This window comes from Castor canadensis, chromosome 4 (genome assembly GCF_047511655.1).
Source record: "Castor canadensis chromosome 4, mCasCan1.hap1v2, whole genome shotgun sequence".
Taxonomy (NCBI): domain Eukaryota; kingdom Metazoa; phylum Chordata; class Mammalia; order Rodentia; family Castoridae; genus Castor; species Castor canadensis.
The window spans coordinates 96,582,234-96,605,740 of NC_133389.1; the positions used below are offsets into that span (position 1 = coordinate 96,582,234).

Below are 23,507 nucleotides of genomic sequence, written 5' to 3' on the forward strand. Positions count from 1 at the left end.
TAAACTTAGTCGTATCATACCACTGATATTTAAGCATTCGAGGTACTCCTAAGTACAATGATACTTTCACGTGCATACAGCACCTAACTGTACCTACAGGATCAAATCTTTAAAATAAAGGAAATCTTGTTAACAAGATCAAAGAGCATAATATCATACTAAATATTTTCTCTCTGGAACTTCATCTTGAATAAATTGATATATTCAACTGTAATTTCAAACAAAGCATATGCTTGTTCACATTTTGAAAAGTGGTACAGTATTTTTGTTTGCTTGTTTTAGATGCCCTGTTTGGAATTGGAAATCAGATATTTTCATATTTTCACTCCCTCATTCTCTCTCTTTCCTTCTCACTCTTCTGTTTTCTCTCCCTCTTTGTGTATTATATGTTCTAACTGTATCTTTAGATACAGTTTCATAAGTTTTTGTAGCCAACAAATACATTATATTGAAAAAAAAATCTATGAAAATGCCCTGATATATTTTATCTACTGACCCCTTTCCACACTGTGGGAATGCCTATAAATTTATTTATCTATTTGTTTGTTTGTTTATGTTGCAGTTCTGGGGCTTGAAACAGGACCTCCTGCATGTTAGGCAAGCACTTCAACACTGAGCATATTTCCAGCCTCAATTATTTATTTTGATACAGAAAATATTGTAGTGCTAAATTGCTAGTAAAAAATACCCCATTCAGACAATGATAAAAATATGTCCAAGACGGAATGTAGCTTTGTGCACAAGAGATTAGGAGTTGATATCGTCTCAATTAAAAGAATCCAATAATCTTTTCAGAGTAAGTCTTAAACAGTCCTTTTCTGTTAAAGTTGTTATTTTTTCATGAAAAAAAAATGTATTTCTCTCTGACCCTAGCAAGTAAGAACTACAGAACAAATGTGACCCCTCTGTGCAGAGCCAGCAAGCCTGACTGTGGTCTCCACTTGGGATCGTGTTGCACAGGCAGGCTCTTACCTGGTGTCCCCAGTAAGCCCTGCCTGCCACAGGGTTTTCACCTGTCCTCTGACATAAAGACCACTTGGTTCTCTACTCTTCACCCAGTGCTGTTTTTGCATTGGTCTATATGTTTTAAATAATTCGGATGAAATCCTTTACTTTTTTTTGGTCATTAAATTTTTATTAAAGCACACATTACATATATATATGTGCAATATATGCACATATATATATATATCACAGACATTTTACTTGACATTAGCATGGTTTATAATTTTTAAAATTTTAGTTTAGCTCCAGATGTCCCCTAGCATAACCTCCTTTTAGGTAGAGTCATTACTCAGGCAAAAACAAAGCAAAGTCTATTGTATTTGAAAAACTTCAGAAAATTATATTCTAAAAACTCCCTAAGTCATTCAACAAATACTTTTTTCCAAAACACAGTGCTTAGCATCATGGATATGCAAAGAACAGAGAATCTTACTTTTGAATGCCTTATGTGGCTGATAATTTAACTCATCAAATGCAAACAGCAATACTAGGATGTAAATATGATGATCACTAGTGTAAAAGGAGGAAAATGAGGTCTGAGATCATCTAGCTGACAGCAGGCAGAGCCCCAGCCATGTTGAAGTTATTCCCGTATGACACAGAATCTACCCTGTCCAGGTATATAAGGAAATTTGGACCACAATTCATAATATTGAGACACATTCAAACCTAGATATAGATATCCAAAAATTGGAAAATTACTTGCTTTCTTTTTTCATTTTTTGCAATGTATCAAATATACCATACTTGGAGTGTCTAAAATTGTCCTTGAAAAATTTTCCTAAGGAAAGTCTATGAAGCCAAAGATTTTTTATGAAAGAGACTAAAATAAGGAAGAAGAATATAGAAAAAGTTCCTTTTTGGGAAGTGAGTTCTGCTAATGTCATGGATCATGAAGCAAAAACTAAGAAAGCACTAGCAGGTGTGCAGCTGTACTGGCTGGCATCTCTAATCCAATTGCCATTTGGGCAAGGTGACAAGTCCACCTATGTAAACCATCTGTTAGTTCTCTTACTCCATTTCACTGCACACCATTTGGACAAGCAAAGACAAAAAAGCAAAATTCTCAGAGCCAAACAATAATGATTTTGGATATGAAACTCTCATGTCACCATAGTCCATTTGAAGCCCTGTAGTTCATTCAGTTTCTGGCTTCATTATACATGGTCTATGTTTTCACGGGATACTTCTTTATTCTTATCTTCTTCAGTCAAGTACTGGATAAGAGGTAGTTGAAAACCTGACAAATTAAGATTCCTAGAGCAGCTTTGCTAATGTTTCCAAAGCTCAATATGCACCTTATCTTAAAGATATTTCTCTTACAGTATCAAGTAGCATTTGTCTTTTTTCCTGTTTTTTTTATTAGCAGCAAGGATAGGAACCTTTTATTGTTGAAATGAAGAAACAGTATGAAAAAAAGAGAGCATTATAAATTCAAAAAGTGGCATAAATTTATTGCTGTGTCACATACCTTGCTGTGCATCTGTATCGTACACTTTCATATGAACAACCCCAGAAGTCTTATTTCGTAGGATGGTAGGGTTTCTCCCATCTCTTTTGCTGCAGGTTCCCAGCTGAGCTAAGTTTTGGTCTGCCCACCAGAGTTTCTTATCTATAAAAAAAACGATTTTTTCAAAGAATGAAATCACCTTATTAAATAACATAAAAAGCTATGAAAATATTATACTTTTTAATTTCTTGTGCTAAATTTTCAAATTCAGTTTCTAATGAGAACACTGATGTCACTTTTACTTTTAAAAATGCACACCATAGTGACATTTTATCCTTCAAACTTTCCTCCTCCCTCTTGAGATTCATCACTTTAACTATTCTTATATATTACATAGCATAAGTACTATGTCAATGTAAATAAAAATATGTTTCAAAGATAGATATAGATATCCAAAAATTGGAAAAATTACTTTTTTCTTTTGTTCACGTTTTTATTGTTTTGCTCAGTGGGGGTGCATTGTGGTATTTACAAAAGTTCATACAATGTATCTAATATATCATACTTGGACTGTCTAAAATTGTCCTTGAGGAAATTTTCTTAAGGAAAGTATATGAAACCAAATATTTTTATGAAAGAGACTAAAATAAGGAAGTAGAATATAGAAAAAGTTTCTATATGTTTCAAATTAGTATGGAATATGGGTGGATTTTATTATTGATATACTTAAACGTGACTATGGAAAGTCTGCCTCACCCAAGGACTTATTACAAGAGATTTTGACCAAGCAGGTAAAAGAAATAAATGAATAAAAACAAATTTCAAAACCAAAAATTTTAAATTCCTACATATGCATTCTGCAGCTCAGCTGATGTGGCGAAGCTCTCAGTCAGTCCCAGTTTATCATCAGTTGTATCTAAATCATTGTGCGACTTCCTGAGTTTTCCTGTCCTTATTTTGTGAAAATCTATCTCCCAAAAAAAAACAAATCGTGCCCAAAAAGCAAGGTAAAAATTATGATAATTATCCCAAGCCAAAAAGGGCAAGTAATGTGCTTAATTTAATTGATTAAGTAGCGATTTAAGATTTATTGAAAGGTGAGTGTTTAGCGGTAGCTGGACAGTGTTTGGGGAAAAATGAATCATGCATCTGCAGAGTGACTCTGAACTCCATGCATCCTGAGCATGTTCAGTTTTTCCTCAACAACAGTCTCCTTGTGGTATCCATGAACCATGGATACCAGGATTTTACTTTGTAATAGGTTTTTTTCTGCTGTATTTGTAACATTGCAAAATCCAGCAAAATACCTAAGAAAAACTTATAAAAAAGATAATATTCTCCAACTTTCTATTCATTAAAAGTATGCAGGCTTTCATTTGGATACTCCATTGCTGGACTCCTTCTCCCCTTTGTTTTTTTTTTTTTGAGACAGGTTTTTCCTATGTAGCCAAGGCTGTCCTGGAACTCATTATGTAGCCCAGGCTGGCCTTGATCTCACAATCCTCATGTCTCCCTTTATGGAGTGCTGGGATGACAGACATGGTACCACTATGTCCAGATTCTTCATAATTGTAGCAACCTCTTTTATTTCTTGCAGTGTTTGTGACCCATTCTCTAAATTTTTATTATTTTATTGTACTAGGAAGATATTTAACAACAACTTAAATTGTAGAAGAAAATAAAACATAAATTAATTATGTTAATTATTGCCCAAACATATTATGGCCCAAACATAAATTAATGAATGTTTAAAATAAAGGCAATTCACCTTTATTTTATGGCCCAAACATAAATTAATGAATGTTTAAAATAAAGGCAATTCACCTGGCCTTGTGGTATCATTTCTCTGTTAAAGTGATTCAGAAGTTAAAGCATGGCAAAAGAAAATAAACAAATGTAATTCTAATACACAATTCTAAACTACTCTATCATCCCACTAAATTCCACTTGTTTTGTTTTAAAGTTAACTTTTAAACAAAACTCACAGGATTTATGAGTTTAGTGCAGGGTCTGTCTATCCACCTATCTATATATGTATGTATATAAATACATAGATTCTTATTGCAGTCTAACAATAAAGTAGGCTAAATAAATAAAGTGTAGTTGGTGAAATATTTACATGAAAGTCAAAAGAAAACAAGATTATAAAGAAGAACATTCTCATCAGAGAAAAATGTAGAAGCAAAACATGATTTGGAAACTAACAAAAGTAAATAGACATTGAGTACAATGTATACAGTTAGAAAGTAATGGATAAAAGAACCAAAATAATAGAAATCTTTAGAAGAGAAAAAATTAGAAATAAGATAAATAATTAGAGTTATCTTTCATATCAGAAAATTAATGCATGAAAGTTGAGAATTTGGTAGAACACTAGAAGAACTCATATCAAACAGCCATAAAAGATCTGTCTCTGAGAAGTGAGACTGAAAATGGGAGGGTCAGAGAAAAAGATACTGCTATAGATACTGACATTATTATGTGCATATTACTTCAGAAATAAGATTTATGAAGCTTATAAACATATTAAAATAAAAACTGTGAGCATAATTGAAAATGAAAATGAAATTTAAGTTAAGTGTAGGATCCAGAGCCTTCTGGGCTGGTCTCTCTCACTCGAGGAAAATGCCAGGCCTCCTTTTGTGGCCCTGTTGGCAGCAGAGGTCACCCTATAATCCAATCCTGTATGACATGGGGAGGATGGGGCTTCTAAGCATAGCAAAAAGCCATGTTAAGTTCCCACACAAAGTTACTGAGGGTGACCAGTTAAACTCTGATGGGGTGGTAAAGGATAGATAAATAAATGGGAGCAGGGACTGAACCCAAAGAACCACAGCCTAGAGGACTAAAACCAATAAATCCTTTGCCCATGGAGAACCATTAGGACTTGGACAACAGGTATCACAACAGTGACAGACATGAAATAAAGACCACAAGCATCATGGAAAAACTTTTCTAGGTTATTACACTCTTGGAAAACATATTTTTAATCACTCCTACTGCTTGCTTAAGATCCTTCAAGGTCTATTAATTATATACTGCCTCAAATTCAAAATTCTCTGACATTTTAAAAGCTTTATGTATACTGAATGTATTCTAGCTTCTGAGACTTCCTCTCCACTCATCAGTCTTATTATGTCACGGTATCCACTCCTTTGTTTATTCAACCAATATTGGGCATTGTTACAGCATGGCTATGGTTTAAGTGTGTCCCCTTAATTTTCACATATTGAAATTTAATCTTCATTGTGAGGTGTGATGGGAAGCAACAACCCCATTATGGTGTTTAGAGGTGGGACCTTTGGGAAGTGATGAGTGTTAGATGAAGCCATTAGGGTAAAGTCCCTATGGCTGAATCCTAGTGGCTTTATAAGAAAAAAGGAGAGAGACCAGAACACACACACACACACACACACACACACACACACACACATGCCTCCTTTTATTAAAATGTATCCAGTCTGTAGTATTGTGTTATTAGCAACAGAAAATGGACTAATAGGCATCTGTTAGTTGTAAAGTACTATTGTAAATAGTGGGAAAATGACAGAAGACAAATAAGATGACTGCCTTTATAGACTCTATGTCCCTAGGTTTTAGTGAGATAGGCAGACATGAAATATGCTAACCAGAAAAAATAATAAGTAAGTGAAAATATGATTAGTGTTATGAAGAAAATAGGCACCATTCCATAATTTATGTGCTTCTACTCCTTATACATATCTGAATTTTACCCTTCAGTGAAAGACTTCCTGCCAAGGCACATTGATATACCTTCCCCTCCCTGAATCAACTCTGAAGCATCTGTGAAGTCATATGGCTCTACATTTCATTGTTGCTTTTGCTATTTGTTTCACTTCTAATTGTTTTGACTCCTTATCCAGAGATGAAAGCTCCTGAGAACAAGGATCCTGACTTTGCTTCTTTATATTCTTCACAGTGTTTTGCATTTCTTTGAACTGAACATAATGTAGACACTCCCTTAGTACAGTGAAATGACTTTGGAAGTACATATCCCTAAAAATATATCCCATTTCAATTCATAACTTAGAAAAACACTTGAATAAGGCCACCTCTCCGATTCTCTGTGGATATAAACTCAACTAAATATCTCTTTTTAAATATTATCCTTTTTAAAGATCCTCTAGCATGAAGAAATTTGTTTCTGAATATAATTATTACTTGTAGTCATTTTAGTTTCTCTCAACTTTTTTATTTCATAGCATTATCAACATAAATATGATAGAAATTTCTGAAATTTTCAGAATTCAAAAATTGCTTAAATCATATATAAATGTAGGTCAATGAACTACCCCCCCAAAAAAAATTAATATGCTGAAGTGTTAACCCCAGTTCCTAGACTATGGTGATATTTGGAGATATGGAATTAAGAAGATAGTGAAGCTAAAATTTGTCCTTAATCCAGTATAACTGGTGCCCTTGCAAGAAGAGGAAATTTGGACAGATATGTGCCCAAGAAAGGTTTTGTGAAAACAGAAAGAAGATGACCATCTGAAAAATAAGTAGAGCAACCTCTAAAGAAACCAACTCTCCTTAAACTGTGATTTCAATTTTCTCAGCATCAGAATTGTCAGAAACTCAATTTCTGTCATACTATCCAGTCTGTGGTACTTTGCTATGGCAGCCCAAGAAAATCAATACATTCACTAGTAGAGATATTGGAGAAATTTATGAAATATAAAACTGTAAATGTAAACAGATTCTACTACACAGTCTCCAAAGCCATCACCAAGAGAAGAGGGAGAAAGAGAGAGAAAAAAAAGAAATAACATTTAATGAGCACCTTCTAAGTTCCAGGCCCTTTGATAAGCTCTGAATATAAGCAAATAAAATTTCCTTATTTAGTAATCATAGATGAGATATTATGTATGTGGTAACATACCTACAAATAAAGATAAGCAAAATCAGTGACCTTCTAACTGTCATGGAGAAAAAAATGTGAGGAAATTTACAGAGAGGGTTGACCATGGGAGATATATCTTAAATGTGGGCAGCACCATCCCATATGTTCAGGGCCCAAAAGCAATAAAGGAGAGGAAAAGGAAAAAGGTGATTAGAACAATCACTTTCTCTCTCTCCCTCTCTCTCTCTCTCTCTCTCTCTTACCCCCTGTGAATTGCTTTGTTTCACCATGTTGTGATGGACTGAAACCACTGAAACCATGAGCCAAAGTAAATCTTTCCTCCATTTAAGTTGTTCCTCTCAGGTATTTCCCATAGGGACAAAAAACTAACTAACACAGAATCCAAATTAAAGAAGTTACAGTATATTACAATTATTATATTTTATAATAATAATTATGACAATTTGCCAGGGCTTTACTTCTTAAATATATCCCCAAAAATAAAAATTTATTGTTGAAACATTCAAAATATTTATTTGTATTGAACTACACTAGAATTACCGAGATCTATGATTTAAAATTATGTTATTTTCAAAATTTGGCCCTTAACATTTAAAATAGAAAATATAATGCCTGGCTCATTTGAATTTCAGATAAATGACAAGTAATTTGTTAGAATATACAAAATATTGTCTGTTTGCTTGAAACTGAAGTCCAAACAATGTATACATATATGAATACATTATATGTATACATTAAAAATGTTTTAAAAAGAAATTGAAGTCCAAATATATGTCTCATTTTATCTAGAAATTTTATTATTTCTAGTCTCTTGTAGACTACCAGTATTCAAGTAATGAAAAAAGCACCTTCCTTCCATGACAAGCAAGAGAAAGCCATGATAATAAATTGTAGTACATTGAAAGTAGATGACAATTGTTGGCTGGTCTAATAGATGAAATGAAATTTTAGAGCTGCAGTAGAAGCAGGCCACCTCTGCATTACTTCAGAGGTGATAAAAAATTATGCATGTAAGACAGCTAAAACTGAAGATGAATATGAGTGAAAGGAGGACTGTTTTAGTTTAAGACACAGTTAGAGTCCAGTGTATACAGCCCAAGGAATGACCCTCCTCAAGCTTGGCCAAAACTCAATTCACTAAAAGGATGACATCGAATTGCTTTGCCCTGTAGCAGAACATTCAGAATTTTAAAATCCCTACTGCTCTAATGAGTAGTTAAGGTTAAGAACCACAACCTAACTGCTAAATTGTGAGACATCAATCCCTAACTCTACTTTTTGAGGAGGGTGGCAACCAGGCTTTTATCACCCATATGCAAAATTAAGAACTTTCTCACTTGGAAAAAACTGTCAGCCCAATGCTCTAAAGAAATAGATAATGGAGGCATTACTGTTAAATGAGGCTTACTATTACATAATCCCTGCCTCTTGAGATCACAATTTCTAATCATCATTAGAAAGAGCAAGAGAGCCAAGAAACACTAGATAGTTGAAGATTGCTTAGTATGTTAGTCAGCTTTTCATTACCATAATAAAATACCTGAGGAAGTCTAACTTTATAAAGACAGAGGCTTATCAAAATCAAGATGACAAAAACCAGTGACAGAAGAATGTGTTCCCACATGCAAGAAGATTTCTATAACTTAAGTCAGAAAACTGAAAGGGAGGAAGGGGCAGGGTTTGTTTCTTTTATAACAGCACTCTATGTATAACTCCAAAGTAACTGGAGAAATATTTTTTAATGATGAGAAACTCCCTCTCCAATGACCTAAGGACCTCCTACTAGTCCCACTTCTTAAAGGTATCATAGGACTATCCAATACTGTCACTTTGGGGACCAAGCCCCAAGGCATAGGAACTCTTGGGGACAACCAAACTGAATTCATACCTTAACAACCATACCATGATCAAGAGACAAAATTAAACAGGAAAAAGTTCTCAGAGAAAACAGAAGCAGAACAAAAACAGAAAGTAAATAGAACAAAATCAATAAATATCCTTAGAGAGGTAATAGAAATTACTAGCTTGAAGCAGTAACAGGAAGAAAAAAAGAAGACTGAGAACTTTACAAGTTACAGATATTATCACTGAAATCAAAATTTTGAGAGAAAGTTGAAAGTTGATGATATCATCAAGGAAATGAAAAAGAAAAGAAGTGAAAAAACAAACAAGAGATGAAACTCTATTGTCTAAATTAGTTCAGGAATATAATTGAGAAACAAAGGGAAAAAATAATTTCACATCATTTTGTAGTACTAAAGGCCTTTGGTTTTTATACTAAAAAAAAATCAAATGAATTCTAAGCAAAATGGATGAGAACAGACACACATTATCATGAAATGCCAGAATAAGGGCAAAGAAATGACTCTAAAATTTCCAGAGAGAAAAAGTAGTCAATGATCAAAAGTTGTAGTAGCAGAATAGCATTAGACTTCTCAACTGCCACATGAAAATTGAGAAGATAGTCAAGCATGCCTTGGAAGATCTGATACAAAATTATTTCTAGCATGGATTTTCACTCCCAACTAATAAAATGCCAGTATAGAATGAAGATATTTCCAGGCAATATCTTCATAAATTTACTTCATTTGCATCCTTTTGCAGAAAGATGCTAAAAGCTTTCCTTCAGTAAAATAAGAGAGTAAACTGGGAAAGAGGATATGGTAGTCTCAGCAGTAGAGTCCTGAGTTCAAACCCCAGCACTATTGAAAAAAAAAAAAAGGAATCCTTCAGGTAAGGATGAATAGAGATCTAAGGACAATAGAGCAACTCGGGAGAGAAAAACTATCCATATTGAAGGTGAAAAACAAAGAACTTTAGGAAAATACATGTTAAGGAGCAGAGTTAAGGGAACAGTATCATCAGATCATATAATATCAAGTCAAACAGTATCTACAACCTTTTAAAAGTCAATAACATTGACAAAAAATCAAAAGAAATAGCCCAAAGATTTTAGTTTATGTCTAATGCCTGAGAATTTGGGGAATGGAAAATCTCTGTTTTATGTATAATTATCTTTCTCTTAGTCTTCAATCCATGAAGGAGGCATTTATAGCTAAATAAAGTAATCTCTGCATTACCAAAATAAAACTTCTTTGATTTTTCCCAATTATATTTCTTTCCCTGTAGACTTTTCCCTATTCAGTCATCAGAGGTAAATACTCATTGCTTTTTTTCTCCTTTCCCTCCTCTATTGCTTGCCCTTACCCCAATCTAAACTGAACAAGTCCACTTAATTTTTCATCCTTACTATCTCAAGAATGCTTTGCTTCTTCACCTTCTCCATAGAAACTGTTTAGCTAAAGGCCTCATCACTTGTCATGCTCCTGACAGCTATTGCTGGGGAAACACTAAAGTAATCTTTCTAAAATGCAAAATTGATCATGTCACTCAGTCTCCAATGGCTTCCACCTGTTAAATCCCTAAGCATGGCACAGAGGCCAGTCATGATGCCTGCATAATTTTCCATCACCAGATTTGTTACTTCCCTCCCCCTGCACTCTGTGTTCCAGGAACACTGAATTGCTGTTAACTTTCAATTTTCTAGGCATAGATTAACCATGATATGGCAAAAATGTGAAAGGAAATATCCAAAATGAAGCTTATTTTAAAGAAAAACAATTAAAACTTCAGTGAAAAAGAGAAATGTCTACATATCACAATAAGGCTGTTACACATAATTATGAAGGGAACATTACATTTTTACATTGTATCTACTGAAAATCAGGAACGCCTCTACACCTGGACAATCAGAGGTAGATATGTCTGAGTGGCCTGTTAGCCTATTAGCTGCTCTTGTCTGTGGGAAAAGCTCTCTGCAATTTGCCTGGAAACCTATGCAAAAATATGTTTCTTATACCAGTAATAAGACAGGAAGTCTCTTTTACTTGCCTTTTCCCAAGACTTTTCTTTTTTTTTTTTTCTTAAACAGATGATTTGTAGAAGGACATTGAAGGTGGAGGGCAATGCAGAACAAAGACCTGAATGTGCTTTGATGCTTCTGTGACCTTGAACTGACAGATATGGCCCTAAACTCTTTCAATTCATTGTTACAGTGAGAGACTTGCCTTACTGAGAGCTGAGGGGTTTGTCTGGGGTTACGTGGAGGAAAAACTTGAGAATGGCAGGCAATTTAATTTTCAAGTAGATGGCTTTACTGTGTTGCCAGTGAACTAGTATTTGTACAATGATGGAGGAGAAAGTGACAGTAAGAGGGAGGTGTTAGCTAACAAAAACAAGGCAGCTCTGAGTAAAAATATAAAAATAGGGTTTATTCAATGAAAACTGTTGCTCCCTAAAATGTTCATTAGAAAAGAGGAAGAAGAGGATGAGGGAAGGATGTGGGAGAGAGAAAGAAGTATTTAGCTCAGGTAACAAAGCAGACAATTTGCATATTTTAATTAAATACATCATCTTATATTGCAGTTGTTTTTTATTGTATCTGGACTACTTTTCTGAGTCTTTCTCTCATTTTCCATTGCTCAGTTAATAGGTTAATAATGATTTTATGGTTTCGATATGGTTGAAGTGTGTCCTACAAGGCTTCGTATTTTGAAATTTAATCCCAATTGTGAATATTAAGCAGGTGGAAATTTACTGTGACCTATAATGGCTACAGCTGGAGTCTTTGGGAGATAATCAGGTTGGAGCCCCATGATTGAATCCTTGTGGCTTTACAAGAAGAGGGAGACCACAATATACATACATTCATGTACCTCTTATTTCTCACCCTGACAGCCTGCACTGCCTTGGGACTCTGCCAGAAAAAAAGGCCATCACTAGATGTGGCACCTTGACTGTAGGCACCCCCATAGCTAGAAGCCAAGTGGAATTGTATACTATCTCCTGTTCATCTGTTTTTTGCTACTTTATTTCATAGATTACCAGATATTGAATTGAAGGGGACAGAGGAACAGTTTTTCCTCTCTGACACCTTTCTGTAGTGTTCAGTTTTGAATTTTGTTGAAATTCCTGTTTCCTTTTAAGGTATATTTTATTTTTTAAATTTTGTTTCATTTTATATTCTTTTGTTTTGTTTCATTTCATTTGTCATTCATTTCATTCCATTTACTATTTTTGCAGTGCTGAGTAGTGACCCCAGGGACTTCTGAATGAAAGTCAACTGCTTTTCCACTAAGGTATACCCCCAGGCCTGTATTTCTCCTATTACTTGAGATACCTAGAATGAAACATTATGTTCTGGTGAGCAGACTCCATACATAATTAGTACTCAGGAAATGTTAACCTCAGTAGAACACTATCTTAAATATACCTTTATTATTGTGTTTATGTTTTAGCTCTCAGTTTTTTGAGGTACTCTAAAATTGGGAAACAATCTTAGAATTTAGCAATTGTAATGGACAAGGGTCTTAGAATTATGCTATTCTAAATGAAACAAAAGAACACCTTAGGTGCCTAACAATGTATTACGAATGGGGGATGTATGACAGAGTAGTGCTGACATTCTGTGGTAATCCAAAGAACAAGAGAAGACTGATGTAAATCTTTACAATTCATAAACCCAGAAATGCTACATGTAAAACTGCCTAATCAGTACAAATAACTATTTACATGAAGGATAATCACTATTATCTATAATTTCTAATAAAAGGAAAACATGTTTTATATAGGTAACTAAATAAAATATATGCATATAGAAGAATCTTGTATAAATATTAAAATAATGTCACAGAAATGTTTATGGATCTAAAAGGTAATGTTCATATAAATGAAAAGGAAAAAGCTGTTCATACATATATTTTTAATATGTCATAAATTTTAACCTTTCTACATAAGTCCTTAAGCCATAAATCTACAACAAAAATCCCTGATATCTTTACATATTAGTATTTTGCTAAATTTTTTATAATTTATTGTGTTATCCTGAATACTATATAATTTTAACTTTGATTTCAATTTAGCTAAATCATTTTTTCAGTGTATTTCTAGAACAGTTTTTTGCAATATCAAATAAGAATCTAAAAACTAGTGTTTTAGTCTGGTTTGAACACCAAAATAAATTCTGTTTATTATAAGGTTTTAATATTTTAAAAATTACTTTTAGTGGCTACTCTGTCTTTGATAATCTAATATTCTTTCTTATGTTTAGAATATAAACATTGCTGCAGTCATTACTCAACTCTTGACACTGCCAAGTAATATTGACTAGAAATGTATGTGAGAGTGAAAATATCAGTGTTTTAGTAATGAAAAGGTTAAAGTATAAGTAATGTCACAAATGAATGATGTGGGTACCCCCATTTGCCATGTTCATGGCTTTTCTAAATTACTTAATTTGATATCTATTTATTCACTTAAAATGAAAACTGTAAAATCTCCACATTATTGCCTAGTTCAAGGGAAAATTTTGCCCATGTAAATAATCAGTTACTCAAATATTATGTCATTGCAACTGAACACTTTAAAATTGAGTTTGGTAGGACATCTGCCAGCTGGAGTGGACTCTAATCAGAAAATATAAAGAAAACTGTTTCTTTCTGTAATCTTTTATTTATTTTTATTTTTTTAATCTTTTATCTTTTATTTTATTTTAGTTTATTTCATCATGAGTGTTGTTTTAGAAGTAATTCATAAAATGAGCATAAGTGCATGAGCCCTGTATAAAGAAATTTATATAGAGCTAAACATTGTTATGCTCTCATTTCAATAGACTCTTATCTTGACACCTAGAATTCTTAGAAATGGACTCACTACATTAGAAGTAAATCACAACATAATTTTCCTGAATAAAGAATATAACAGAATTTGCAGATACATACAGTTCTCATATATGGGATTTAATGAAAAACAGGCATCCTATGGAGAGAAGGTAAATCCTTAAAGGATAGAAGGTGGATGATCTGGAGATGTGAGTTTTGTCTTTATACACTGTTTTAGTCTGTTTTTCATAACTGTGGCAATATACCTGAGATAAATAAACTTGAAGAAGGAAAGATGTATTTTGGCTTACAGTTTTACTGGTTTCAGTCAGCAGTTGCCTGGTTCCTTTGCTTTGTGTCTGAGCTGAGGTTGGAACACCAAGGGGGGAGCATGTGGGGAGCAGAGCTGCTCACCTTAATAGCAGTTGGTAAACAGCAAACAGTGAGGAACCCCTCCCTGGCAGGCTTTCTCCTTCCACTTTTCCTCTACCCAGGCCCCTAATCTGTGGTTCGTGCTGTCTACATTAAGAGTTGTGGTCTCTCATGCCAATCATCTCTGGAAACACCCTCACAGACACACCCAGAAGTGTGCTTTATTTGTCTTACAGTTGTCCCTCAATCCAATCAAATGGACAAGATAATTGCATACACTACACATTCACCTACTCTGAGTAGATTTCTCAAAACCAGAATTCCCCACAAAAAGTACATGAAATTCCAAGATTTGATTTGCATGGAAATGATTGAAAGCATATTAGCTGTTCCAAAAAAGAAAAACTTGTTTTCGAGGGGAATGTCCAGATAACTTGTGTCCACATGTATATAAATGAAAAATGATGCTGTTGAAACTATTCCAGGAATGAGGGGAGGGGAGGATAAAGAAGAGTGGTGGATGGGATGAATTCAAGTATGATATATTTGATACACTGTAAGAACTTTTGTAAATGAGTCAATGTCCCAGTTAACACAATAATAAAAAGAGACTAGATTATTGCTAACTAATATTGAAATTTACTGAATATTTTTGATGACTACTTTCTGCAAATATGCAGCCTTTATGTGTTCTATTGTTCGACAAACAGAAGTATGGAAATATTCCAAAAAAAAACTTCATTATTTTTCCAATAAAGGCAATACTGGAGATGATGAGGTTAAACCCATTTTTTAAAAAATGAAATTCCAAATTTCAATTTTAGCAGTCCTCAGCATGCCACTGTATTATTTGTATAGTATTACACTAACTAAAGAGTTCTTTTGTAAAGATTGGGGAATTGGGCTGGAGATGCAGTTTAGAGGTAGAGCATTTACATAACTTGCACAAGGCCCTGGATTCTATCCTTAGCTCGAGGAAGGAAAAAATAGAAAGAGAGAGAGAAAAAAATTCCCAGGTCAACCACCTGCCCTAAATTTCATCACACACTTTTAGAAAATCCTTTTGTGTCCATTGTAAGAGAACGTGTCTTTTTTTCTCCCAAATGTAATTTCATTAGAAATTAATTCAGCACAAAATAATCTCATGCTGGCCTTTGAATATTCTCCATTTTTGATCTGTGTTGAAAACAACATAGATCAATTATAACTTAAAAGCAAAAGCATTGTAATTTTAAAAGTTGCACATAATTATGGCCTCTTCTTTTTTTCTGTGTTACTCAAGATATTTCCTAAATGGTCATAGTTTAAATATCAAACAAAATTACTTAAAACTAAATTAACACAGACACTTACTTAAGCTGTGTAATGATTAATATTCTTCTCATTTTATATTAGATTATGCTGATATGGGTTAGGAAAAGGGGAAATTTTAGCTTACACATATTGGTATTGAGGCACAATTTACTTTTGTGAATACATTATTTTGTGAGACATATATAGCATCACAAAACCCTGTGATCAGATTTGAACTGTCCAAGTATAGTTTGGGTTAAATAAATTTTCTTAGAAAAGGAGCTCAGACTTCACTATTTAGCATTAATTTGAATGAATAATTCTCAGCAAATCACAACATAATTGTAAGATAGTTGTTACAGTACAACATGATATAATACCTAGAGTACATGCAGACATCTGTAATAACCTCTTTCATTCTTATGATTCATTCTCAGGCTCTAATTAAAATGTAATGATTATAAAGTAGTACTCCCAGTATCTGTAGTTCAGTCAACTATAATCCAAAAGATATTAAGTGAAAAATTCCAGAAATAAACATTTCACACATTTTAAAGTATGTTTTACTTTGAGTACTTTGATGAAATCTCAAGCTGTTTCATCCTACTGAGGGCATGAACTTTTCCTTTGTCTACCCTCTCCACCCTATACACACTACCTGCCTGTTAGTCCACCTAGTGCCCATTGTGAGTTTCACATTGTCACATTGTCTGTTAGGATATCACAGAGTTTGTGTTCAAATACCCTCATTTTACTTAATAATGGCTTCAAAGCACATGTGTATTGATAATGGGAATTGGCCATAAAGAGTTTCTTATAAGTGAAGAGGTCAAGATCTTCACTTATTAAGGGAAGAAAAATAATTGTATGCTGAGATTCCTAAGACCTACTAAAAACACATCATGTAGGCATTCTTACATCATCACAAGAGGAAAGGTTAGGGTAGTATAGTAAAATATTTTGAGAGAGCGAGATAAAGACCACATTCACAGAACTTTTATTGCAGTATTTTAATTATGCTATTTTACTATTAGCTATTGTTGTTAATATTCTGCTATGGCTAATGGATAGATTAAATTTTACCATAGGTATGTATGCATAGGAAAAACATAGCGTGTGTGTGTGTGCGTGTGTGTGTGAATGTGCATGTGTGTGTGTGTGTGTGTGTGTGTGTGTGTGTGTATACATATATAGGGTTTTGCACTATCCATGGTTCAGGCACCAAGAAGGGTTTTGGAAGATACTCCTAAGGATAAGATAGGACTACTATAATTCAAAGATCCATTTTAAGTACAAAACATTTTATAATTTTCCTCTCTCAAAATTTAACTGCTTCTTTTTAAATTAATAGGGAGACACACAGCAATACACATCAATTACCTCCTAACTCAAATAACATTATGAACTTCAAACTTATTCTTGTTTTATTAATTTATTAATTTTTATTAACATTGAACAATGTAAATCTTTTTCCTGAAAGTGAATCTGGATGAAATTAAAATTTAGCAGCTTACAAAGGGAAATCACTACTTAATGTTTTTAAGATGACAAAGCTGAGATGATTTAATTATTCTATTTATGTTAATGAGAATATTCTGTGATCACTAATTATAATCTGATTATAAAAATAATACTGTGATGTACTCTGCAATTGTATTTATCCATTCTGCTTGGTAATTAGCATTAAGAAGAGCAGGATATTGGAACACAGCTTTTTAAGGGGACAAAAATTGCTGGAAAAGTGTCACATATAGCCCTTCAGAGATTTCTCATAGTACTTTTAATGTAAATTTTGATGGGCTATTACTTTTCATTAATGCTAGTTTGAGTACTTAGAGAAGACAACTATGTACTGTACTTAGTGCTGGGCAAATTGCCTGGATATACTTCATATATTACTGTTACTTTAATGAATAGTGCTATGGCAATTAGAAGACTGATGACTTAGAAAATTTAGTTGGATGTATTTGAAATTCCTTGAGCTAAGTGACATTGCTCAGTACATACTACAAAGTAACATTCTTTTTAAAAAGTATGTTTTAAAAGCAGAATCACTTGAAATATGTAGTATAATTACACTGCACTTAAAATAAAATGGATTGTAAATATCAAATTTCAGATGGACGTGAAAAATGGATGTAACAGTTAATTTGCTGGATCTTTTGCTGAAAATAGTTATAAATAATTTTAAGTAAATAAAATATCTTTTGAATGTACTTAATGACATGTTCATTTGTTGAGCTTTTCATGATTTGTATTTTCTTAGAACATGCTTGAATAACTCAGTTCAGTACAAATGTACTATTATACAAAAATCTCAGATAAATGTACAAATCTAAGAAAATTAACAGTTTTCCAATCCCTGAAACAGGCGGCAAAAGGAACTACTTTTCTAATTTGTTTTAAAGACTTAATTAAAAGAACTATTCTTGAGTGTTATAGTCCATGCTCCAAAAAACGTTTTCTACTGAGTGATATTTCCTAAATACATAATTTCAGAAAACCCAACCTTTTTTTAAACTAGCTAGTTTTTTAATCAACATCATTTTAATTGATAAAATGCTATTAAAATAAGTCATTTCAAGCTTTGAATTTTAGAACATTTGAAATTAAAACAATAAGCTAGGAGTTCTTCAAACTTAACTTTAAATGGTTATAATTGTTTTCTTCAGTTGCTTGTTTGGTTTTATGGTTTTTTATTTTTAATAACATTAACTATAAAAGTTTGCAGTAATATTTACTGAAAATTTATCTTCCTTTCCATTGAAATGCAAAATCATTAATAGAAACATAGGATGTGATAATTTGAAAATAAAGCAAAACACATGAAGTAGAACTAATTCCATCATCATTAAGAATATCATATTCTTGAAAGCAAAAAGCATTCATTTAAAAAAAGGAAAGTTGTAGATTACTACTTTTAGTTCTTGTTCATATTATATGCATAAGTTAATTATATATTTATTTTAGTAGATTAATGACAGCAGTGAAACACCATGAAATATCAGATTTTTTTTAAATGATGATTAATGGAAGGAGAAATTAAGTACTGTGTGTATTGTATTTAAAAAACAAAAACAAACAAAAAGATTTCAGCTTTCCTGAAAGCAATGGTATTTAAAAATATGGTCATTCAATTTATATTTCTTTTTCTTTTTCTCTGTTGGTGCTGGGGTTGAACTCAAGGTCTGGTCTCAGATCAGCTAATAACAAACTCTAGCACAGAGCAATACCCCCAGCATAAATTTGCATTTCTTTTTCAATTTTAATGAAATAATTTTTTTTGGTAATAGGGCTTGAATTCGGGACTTCATGCTTGCTAGACAAGATCTCTACCAACTAAGCCATGCCCCCGTTCTTTTTTATTTTTATAGTATTTTTTCAGATAGTGTCTTGTGTTTTTGCCCAGGGAAGGCTTCAGACCACTACTCTCCTGTCTTCACCTCCAGAGTACTTGAGATTATGCACCAGTGCTAACACACCCAGGATTACTTAATTTGATGTTTTGGTATAATTATTAACACATACTAATTAAACAAATTGATGGGATTCACTGTCATGTTTCCACAGATGCATACATCTATACATTAGGCAGTGATCATGCCCATTCACCCATCTTCCTTCGCCCATAATACACAATTCTCTTATCCCCAGCACATCTCCCACTCCCTAGCAATCCTTCTTCTACTTACAAATTATCTTTTTCTCTGTTCTCACATAAGAGAGAAAGAACATGCCAAACACAGAAAGCAAGCATAGCATTATGTGGTCTCCCAAATGTGCATTTCCTGTTTCTCTGCCCCAGACACCTGAGTGATTAACCCCCTAGTTCCTTCAGAGTCTGTTCAGTTGTCACTTCTCATGGAGCTCTGCCATGACTTCTCTACTTAAAATTAATTTTTCAGGCTCCTCAGCCTAACCCAACTCTATACTCTCTATTCTTGTACCCTGGTGAATTTTCTCTAATACTATCTTTTACCATTGGACAGCTTTGTTTTTACTTGTTTATTTGATTATACAGTCCCCCCAGCACATACTAAAATATCAGGTCCTTAAAGCAGGGAATTGTTACCTCTTTTATGCCCTGCTCCTAAATAATACTTGGCTCAAAATAGTCATGAACCAATGAATGAGTCCAAATTGGAAAAATAAGAGCATTCATAGTGCAAGAAAAGTATATAAAATAAATATAAAAATAAGGGAAGAAAATCCTGGCTCTTTTTCATTAAACTACATTTAAAAGAAAGGAAACAGGAAAGAAGTACATTATCCTCACTCCCTCTTCTGCCACTCTTTCACACCATTAGTTTTCAATAAATGCCAGAGGTTCATTTTCATTTATTTTTTAAAGTGTTTCTATTTTCCCCAAATTTTGTGATGATGGTCCTGTGTTCCCAATGTCAGGCTTAATACATGTAATCAGTGTATGAAGCTTAGAGGGAGACTTTGCACATAGTGCAGGTTGAAAAAGTAGGGCTACTGAAATTTGGAGCCCAAAATTTACTGACTGCAGTATGCTGCTCTGTACCTTGACAGGTGTTTACCAGTATCCTGTTCTCTGTCCACTGGATGACAGTAATAATGTCAGAAGGCTTTTCAAAATGTCCCCTGGTTTGGCAAAATCATCTTCTGCTGATAATCGCTGGTCTGGTGGGAAGAACTTTGGTTTTAGAGTAAGACTTATGCTAGGGACCCAGTTTTGACGCAAGTGACCCACACTATTTTCAGAAGTAGTGTTGTAGTCACATTATCTCCCAACTCATGATTACTGTGTCTATTAGCACTAATGTGTGAAAATTGTCCAAAATAGAGTAGATGCTGTCTAAATAATAGTTATTAGGAAAAAGAATACATCATAGTGGTTAAAAACAGATGTTTAAAGTAATGCATACGTATAATAAATATTGAAACAGTCTGTACAGGATTTGTAAACCTAGCTATTTGCAGCTAAAACTATATTTTGGAAATGAATTGACGAATAAAGCATACCTCTGATATGGACTGAATTGTGTCCACCCCTCCACTGCTTCAATACATATGTTGAATTCCTAACCTCCATGTGATGGTATTTGAAGATAGAATCTTTGGGGGGGTGAATGGTTTTTGAAGTCATGAAGATTGGGCCATCTTGATAAGATTGGTAGACACTGTTTTCCTACTCACTTTGTGAGGGCATATGACTAATTTCACAAACCAGGAAGAGAGCCCTCATCATGACCATATCAGTCCTATCATAATTTGGACTTTCCAGCTTCCAGAACTTGAGAAAATAAACTTGTATTGTTCAAGCCACCTAATCTATGGCATCTTATTTTGGCTACCCAAGCTAAGACAACATCACTTTTAGTAATGGTGTATTTCATTGTATGGTAATCCTATGACTTTTCTTAGCCATTCCTTTATAAATGGACATGTTGGAGAGTTTTGTTGATTTGGGTTTGGGTTTTTTTTTACAAACCTGAGTTCGGCTATCATAAGTACCACAGCAAAATACATATTTAAATACATTTCAACACACACACAGCTTAGTAAAAAAGGACATCTACAAGACAAATTCATAGAAAAAACACAGGCTTTAAAGTCATAGCACCATGAATTAAAAGCCTTCTACACTATTTATTAACTATATAACCCTGAACAATTAAGTTAGGCTGTCTGAGCCTCTGCTATGACTGCAACATAAGCAGTGCTAATGGTACCTCTCTCAGAGGATTGCTGTGAGAATTACATGAGTTAAGATTTGTAAATTAAACACTGGAATGTTTTATTTATTTATACCATCAATTATTATTATCAAAGAGAATAATGCTGTTAGACCCAGCTGTGAAACTACCTCTAAGAATAAAAATACTTCTAACACAAAAGTCTTTGTTTTGGAACTGTTTTACTTCTGTGTGTTTATGTTTTGTTTTTCCCATTAAGCTGCTTAGTTGTTCTGAAAACAGGCATTTATGTGTGTGTGTGCATATATGTGTATGTGTTTATATATAATATATGCCAGAAATAATCGACTATATTTTACATAAATATGTTGCTATTAATTTTATTCCCATTTCAATTATTATATTTTAAAATACTTTACTTTAAAATTTGTTTCAATAAATATTTAAATTCTGCAATGTATTTAGGGTTGTGGTCATTCTGAATACACATTTGCCTACTTTGATTAAAAACATATTTTGATCATAGTGGCAATGGTTCTGAGTCTAGATGGTTATTGGCTTTCTTTATTCAAATGTTCTCCTATTCAAATGTTTCCACTGCTGAAAAGTATTAAATATAAAACATTTTTCTATATATTATGAATGAATAAAATGTGATCTCAAATATATAGGAAACAGACATCTTTGCATATGATTATTATAAGAAACAAAAAAAAAATCCAGAGCTGGGAGTATATAGTTCAGTGATAGGGCACTTGTCTAGCATGTGTGAGGTCCTGGCTTCAATCTCCAGCACCACAAAAAAAAAAATTAAATATTCATTACATTAGGAAGATGAAAATAGGTACAGAGAAGAGAATGATATAAAGTCATCCTGAAGTCAAGTTGAGATATGTCCTGATGGTACATGATATTTTATTCATAAGGTAGCAAAAAACAATATAGAAAACAATCAGGGATTCAGGAATAGCAAGACAAAAGGACCAAGTTGGACAACATCTGATAAAGAGGAACCAGATGACATGTATGTACTATGCCTACCTGAAGTAGGGTAGAAGAGAATCAAATAAGAAGTGGCGATTGACAAGGAAGATTCTCCTTTCCTGTAAACAACACTTAATTTGAATCAAGATCCCAGAGACTTAGTTTCACAGCACTGGATTTTAACAAATCTTATGACCCTTAGTTTACAAAGTGAGAATAATACTGTGATAAACAAACTAGTCCTGCCGAGGGGGGAAAATCTGTACCAGTGGGAGGTGGAGGTGTTGGGAAAAGGGGTAAGAGGGTGAATTGGTACAAAACAATGTGTGCACATGTATGTAAATACAAAAATGACACCTGTTAAAACTACTCCAAGAATGGAGGAGGAGAGTGATGAAGGAGAATGGTAGAGGAGGCGAATTCATGTGAGATATATTTGATACAGAGGAGATCCAAAACAGCGAATGGAACACAGATGCAGATAGTGCGAGTTCCATGAATCAGAGACCTTGCTGAGATGCTGGAGACACACTTGGCAGAGGTGAAGCACAAAGAAGAGTTGAAACTTCGGCACCCTGAACCTCTAGCCCATGGAAGGCTTCTCCACACCACGATACACTGAGAGAACATTCAGGTGGCCACTGGCTCCAAACACGCTTGGGAGACCTTTGGCAGACCAAAAAGGTGAGAGTCAAGTGTCACAGGGTATCCCTCACCCACCCCTGGGATAAACCAGCACAAACCCCCTGGACAGACTGATGCCCCTTTGCATCAACTAGCCTACTAAGAACAGTTACATGATACCAGCAAGAATGATAGGAAGAAGAAAAAGAGATGGAAACCATTCCCCTAAAAAAAATAATTCAATTCATAGGGAAATCAAGAAAATAGTTACCCAGTTCCTGACTGCAACAAAACAAAAATAAATGATTCCAAGGAATCCAATAATGTCCACAAGAGCACCCTTAAAAAAGATATCCTGAAAGTAATCACTGGAATTTCATGGAGATTTTACCAGACATGGTTAACTAAAATGTACAAGAGGAACTCAAGAAATTTTAAGACACCAAAAATAAAGAATACAAGAAGCCACAGGAACAAATAAAGGAAATCATGAGTCCTAAATAAACACGAAAATGAAACATAAATCACTATAAATATGGAGATAAATGAATTAAAGACAAAAATAGACAATA

At 33.6% G+C, this 23,507-nt stretch overlaps 1 protein-coding gene across 6 annotated transcripts in view; it reads right to left on the reverse strand.

Moving 5' to 3' along the window:
• Lrp1b (LDL receptor related protein 1B) overlaps positions 1–23,507 on the reverse strand; it is a 1,877,349-nt gene that overhangs the window by 521,862 nt on the left and 1,331,980 nt on the right. For all 6 annotated transcript variants that reach the window (XR_012447185.1, XM_074070662.1, XM_074070660.1 and 3 more), the window contains one exon: positions 2,477–2,617. Coding sequence is in view for 5 of the 6 variants with exons in the window: in XM_074070662.1 (XP_073926763.1) it covers positions 2,477–2,617 (141 nt within the window). In the remaining variant the exon portion in view is untranslated. The remainder of the gene's footprint in view (positions 1–2,476; positions 2,618–23,507) is intronic.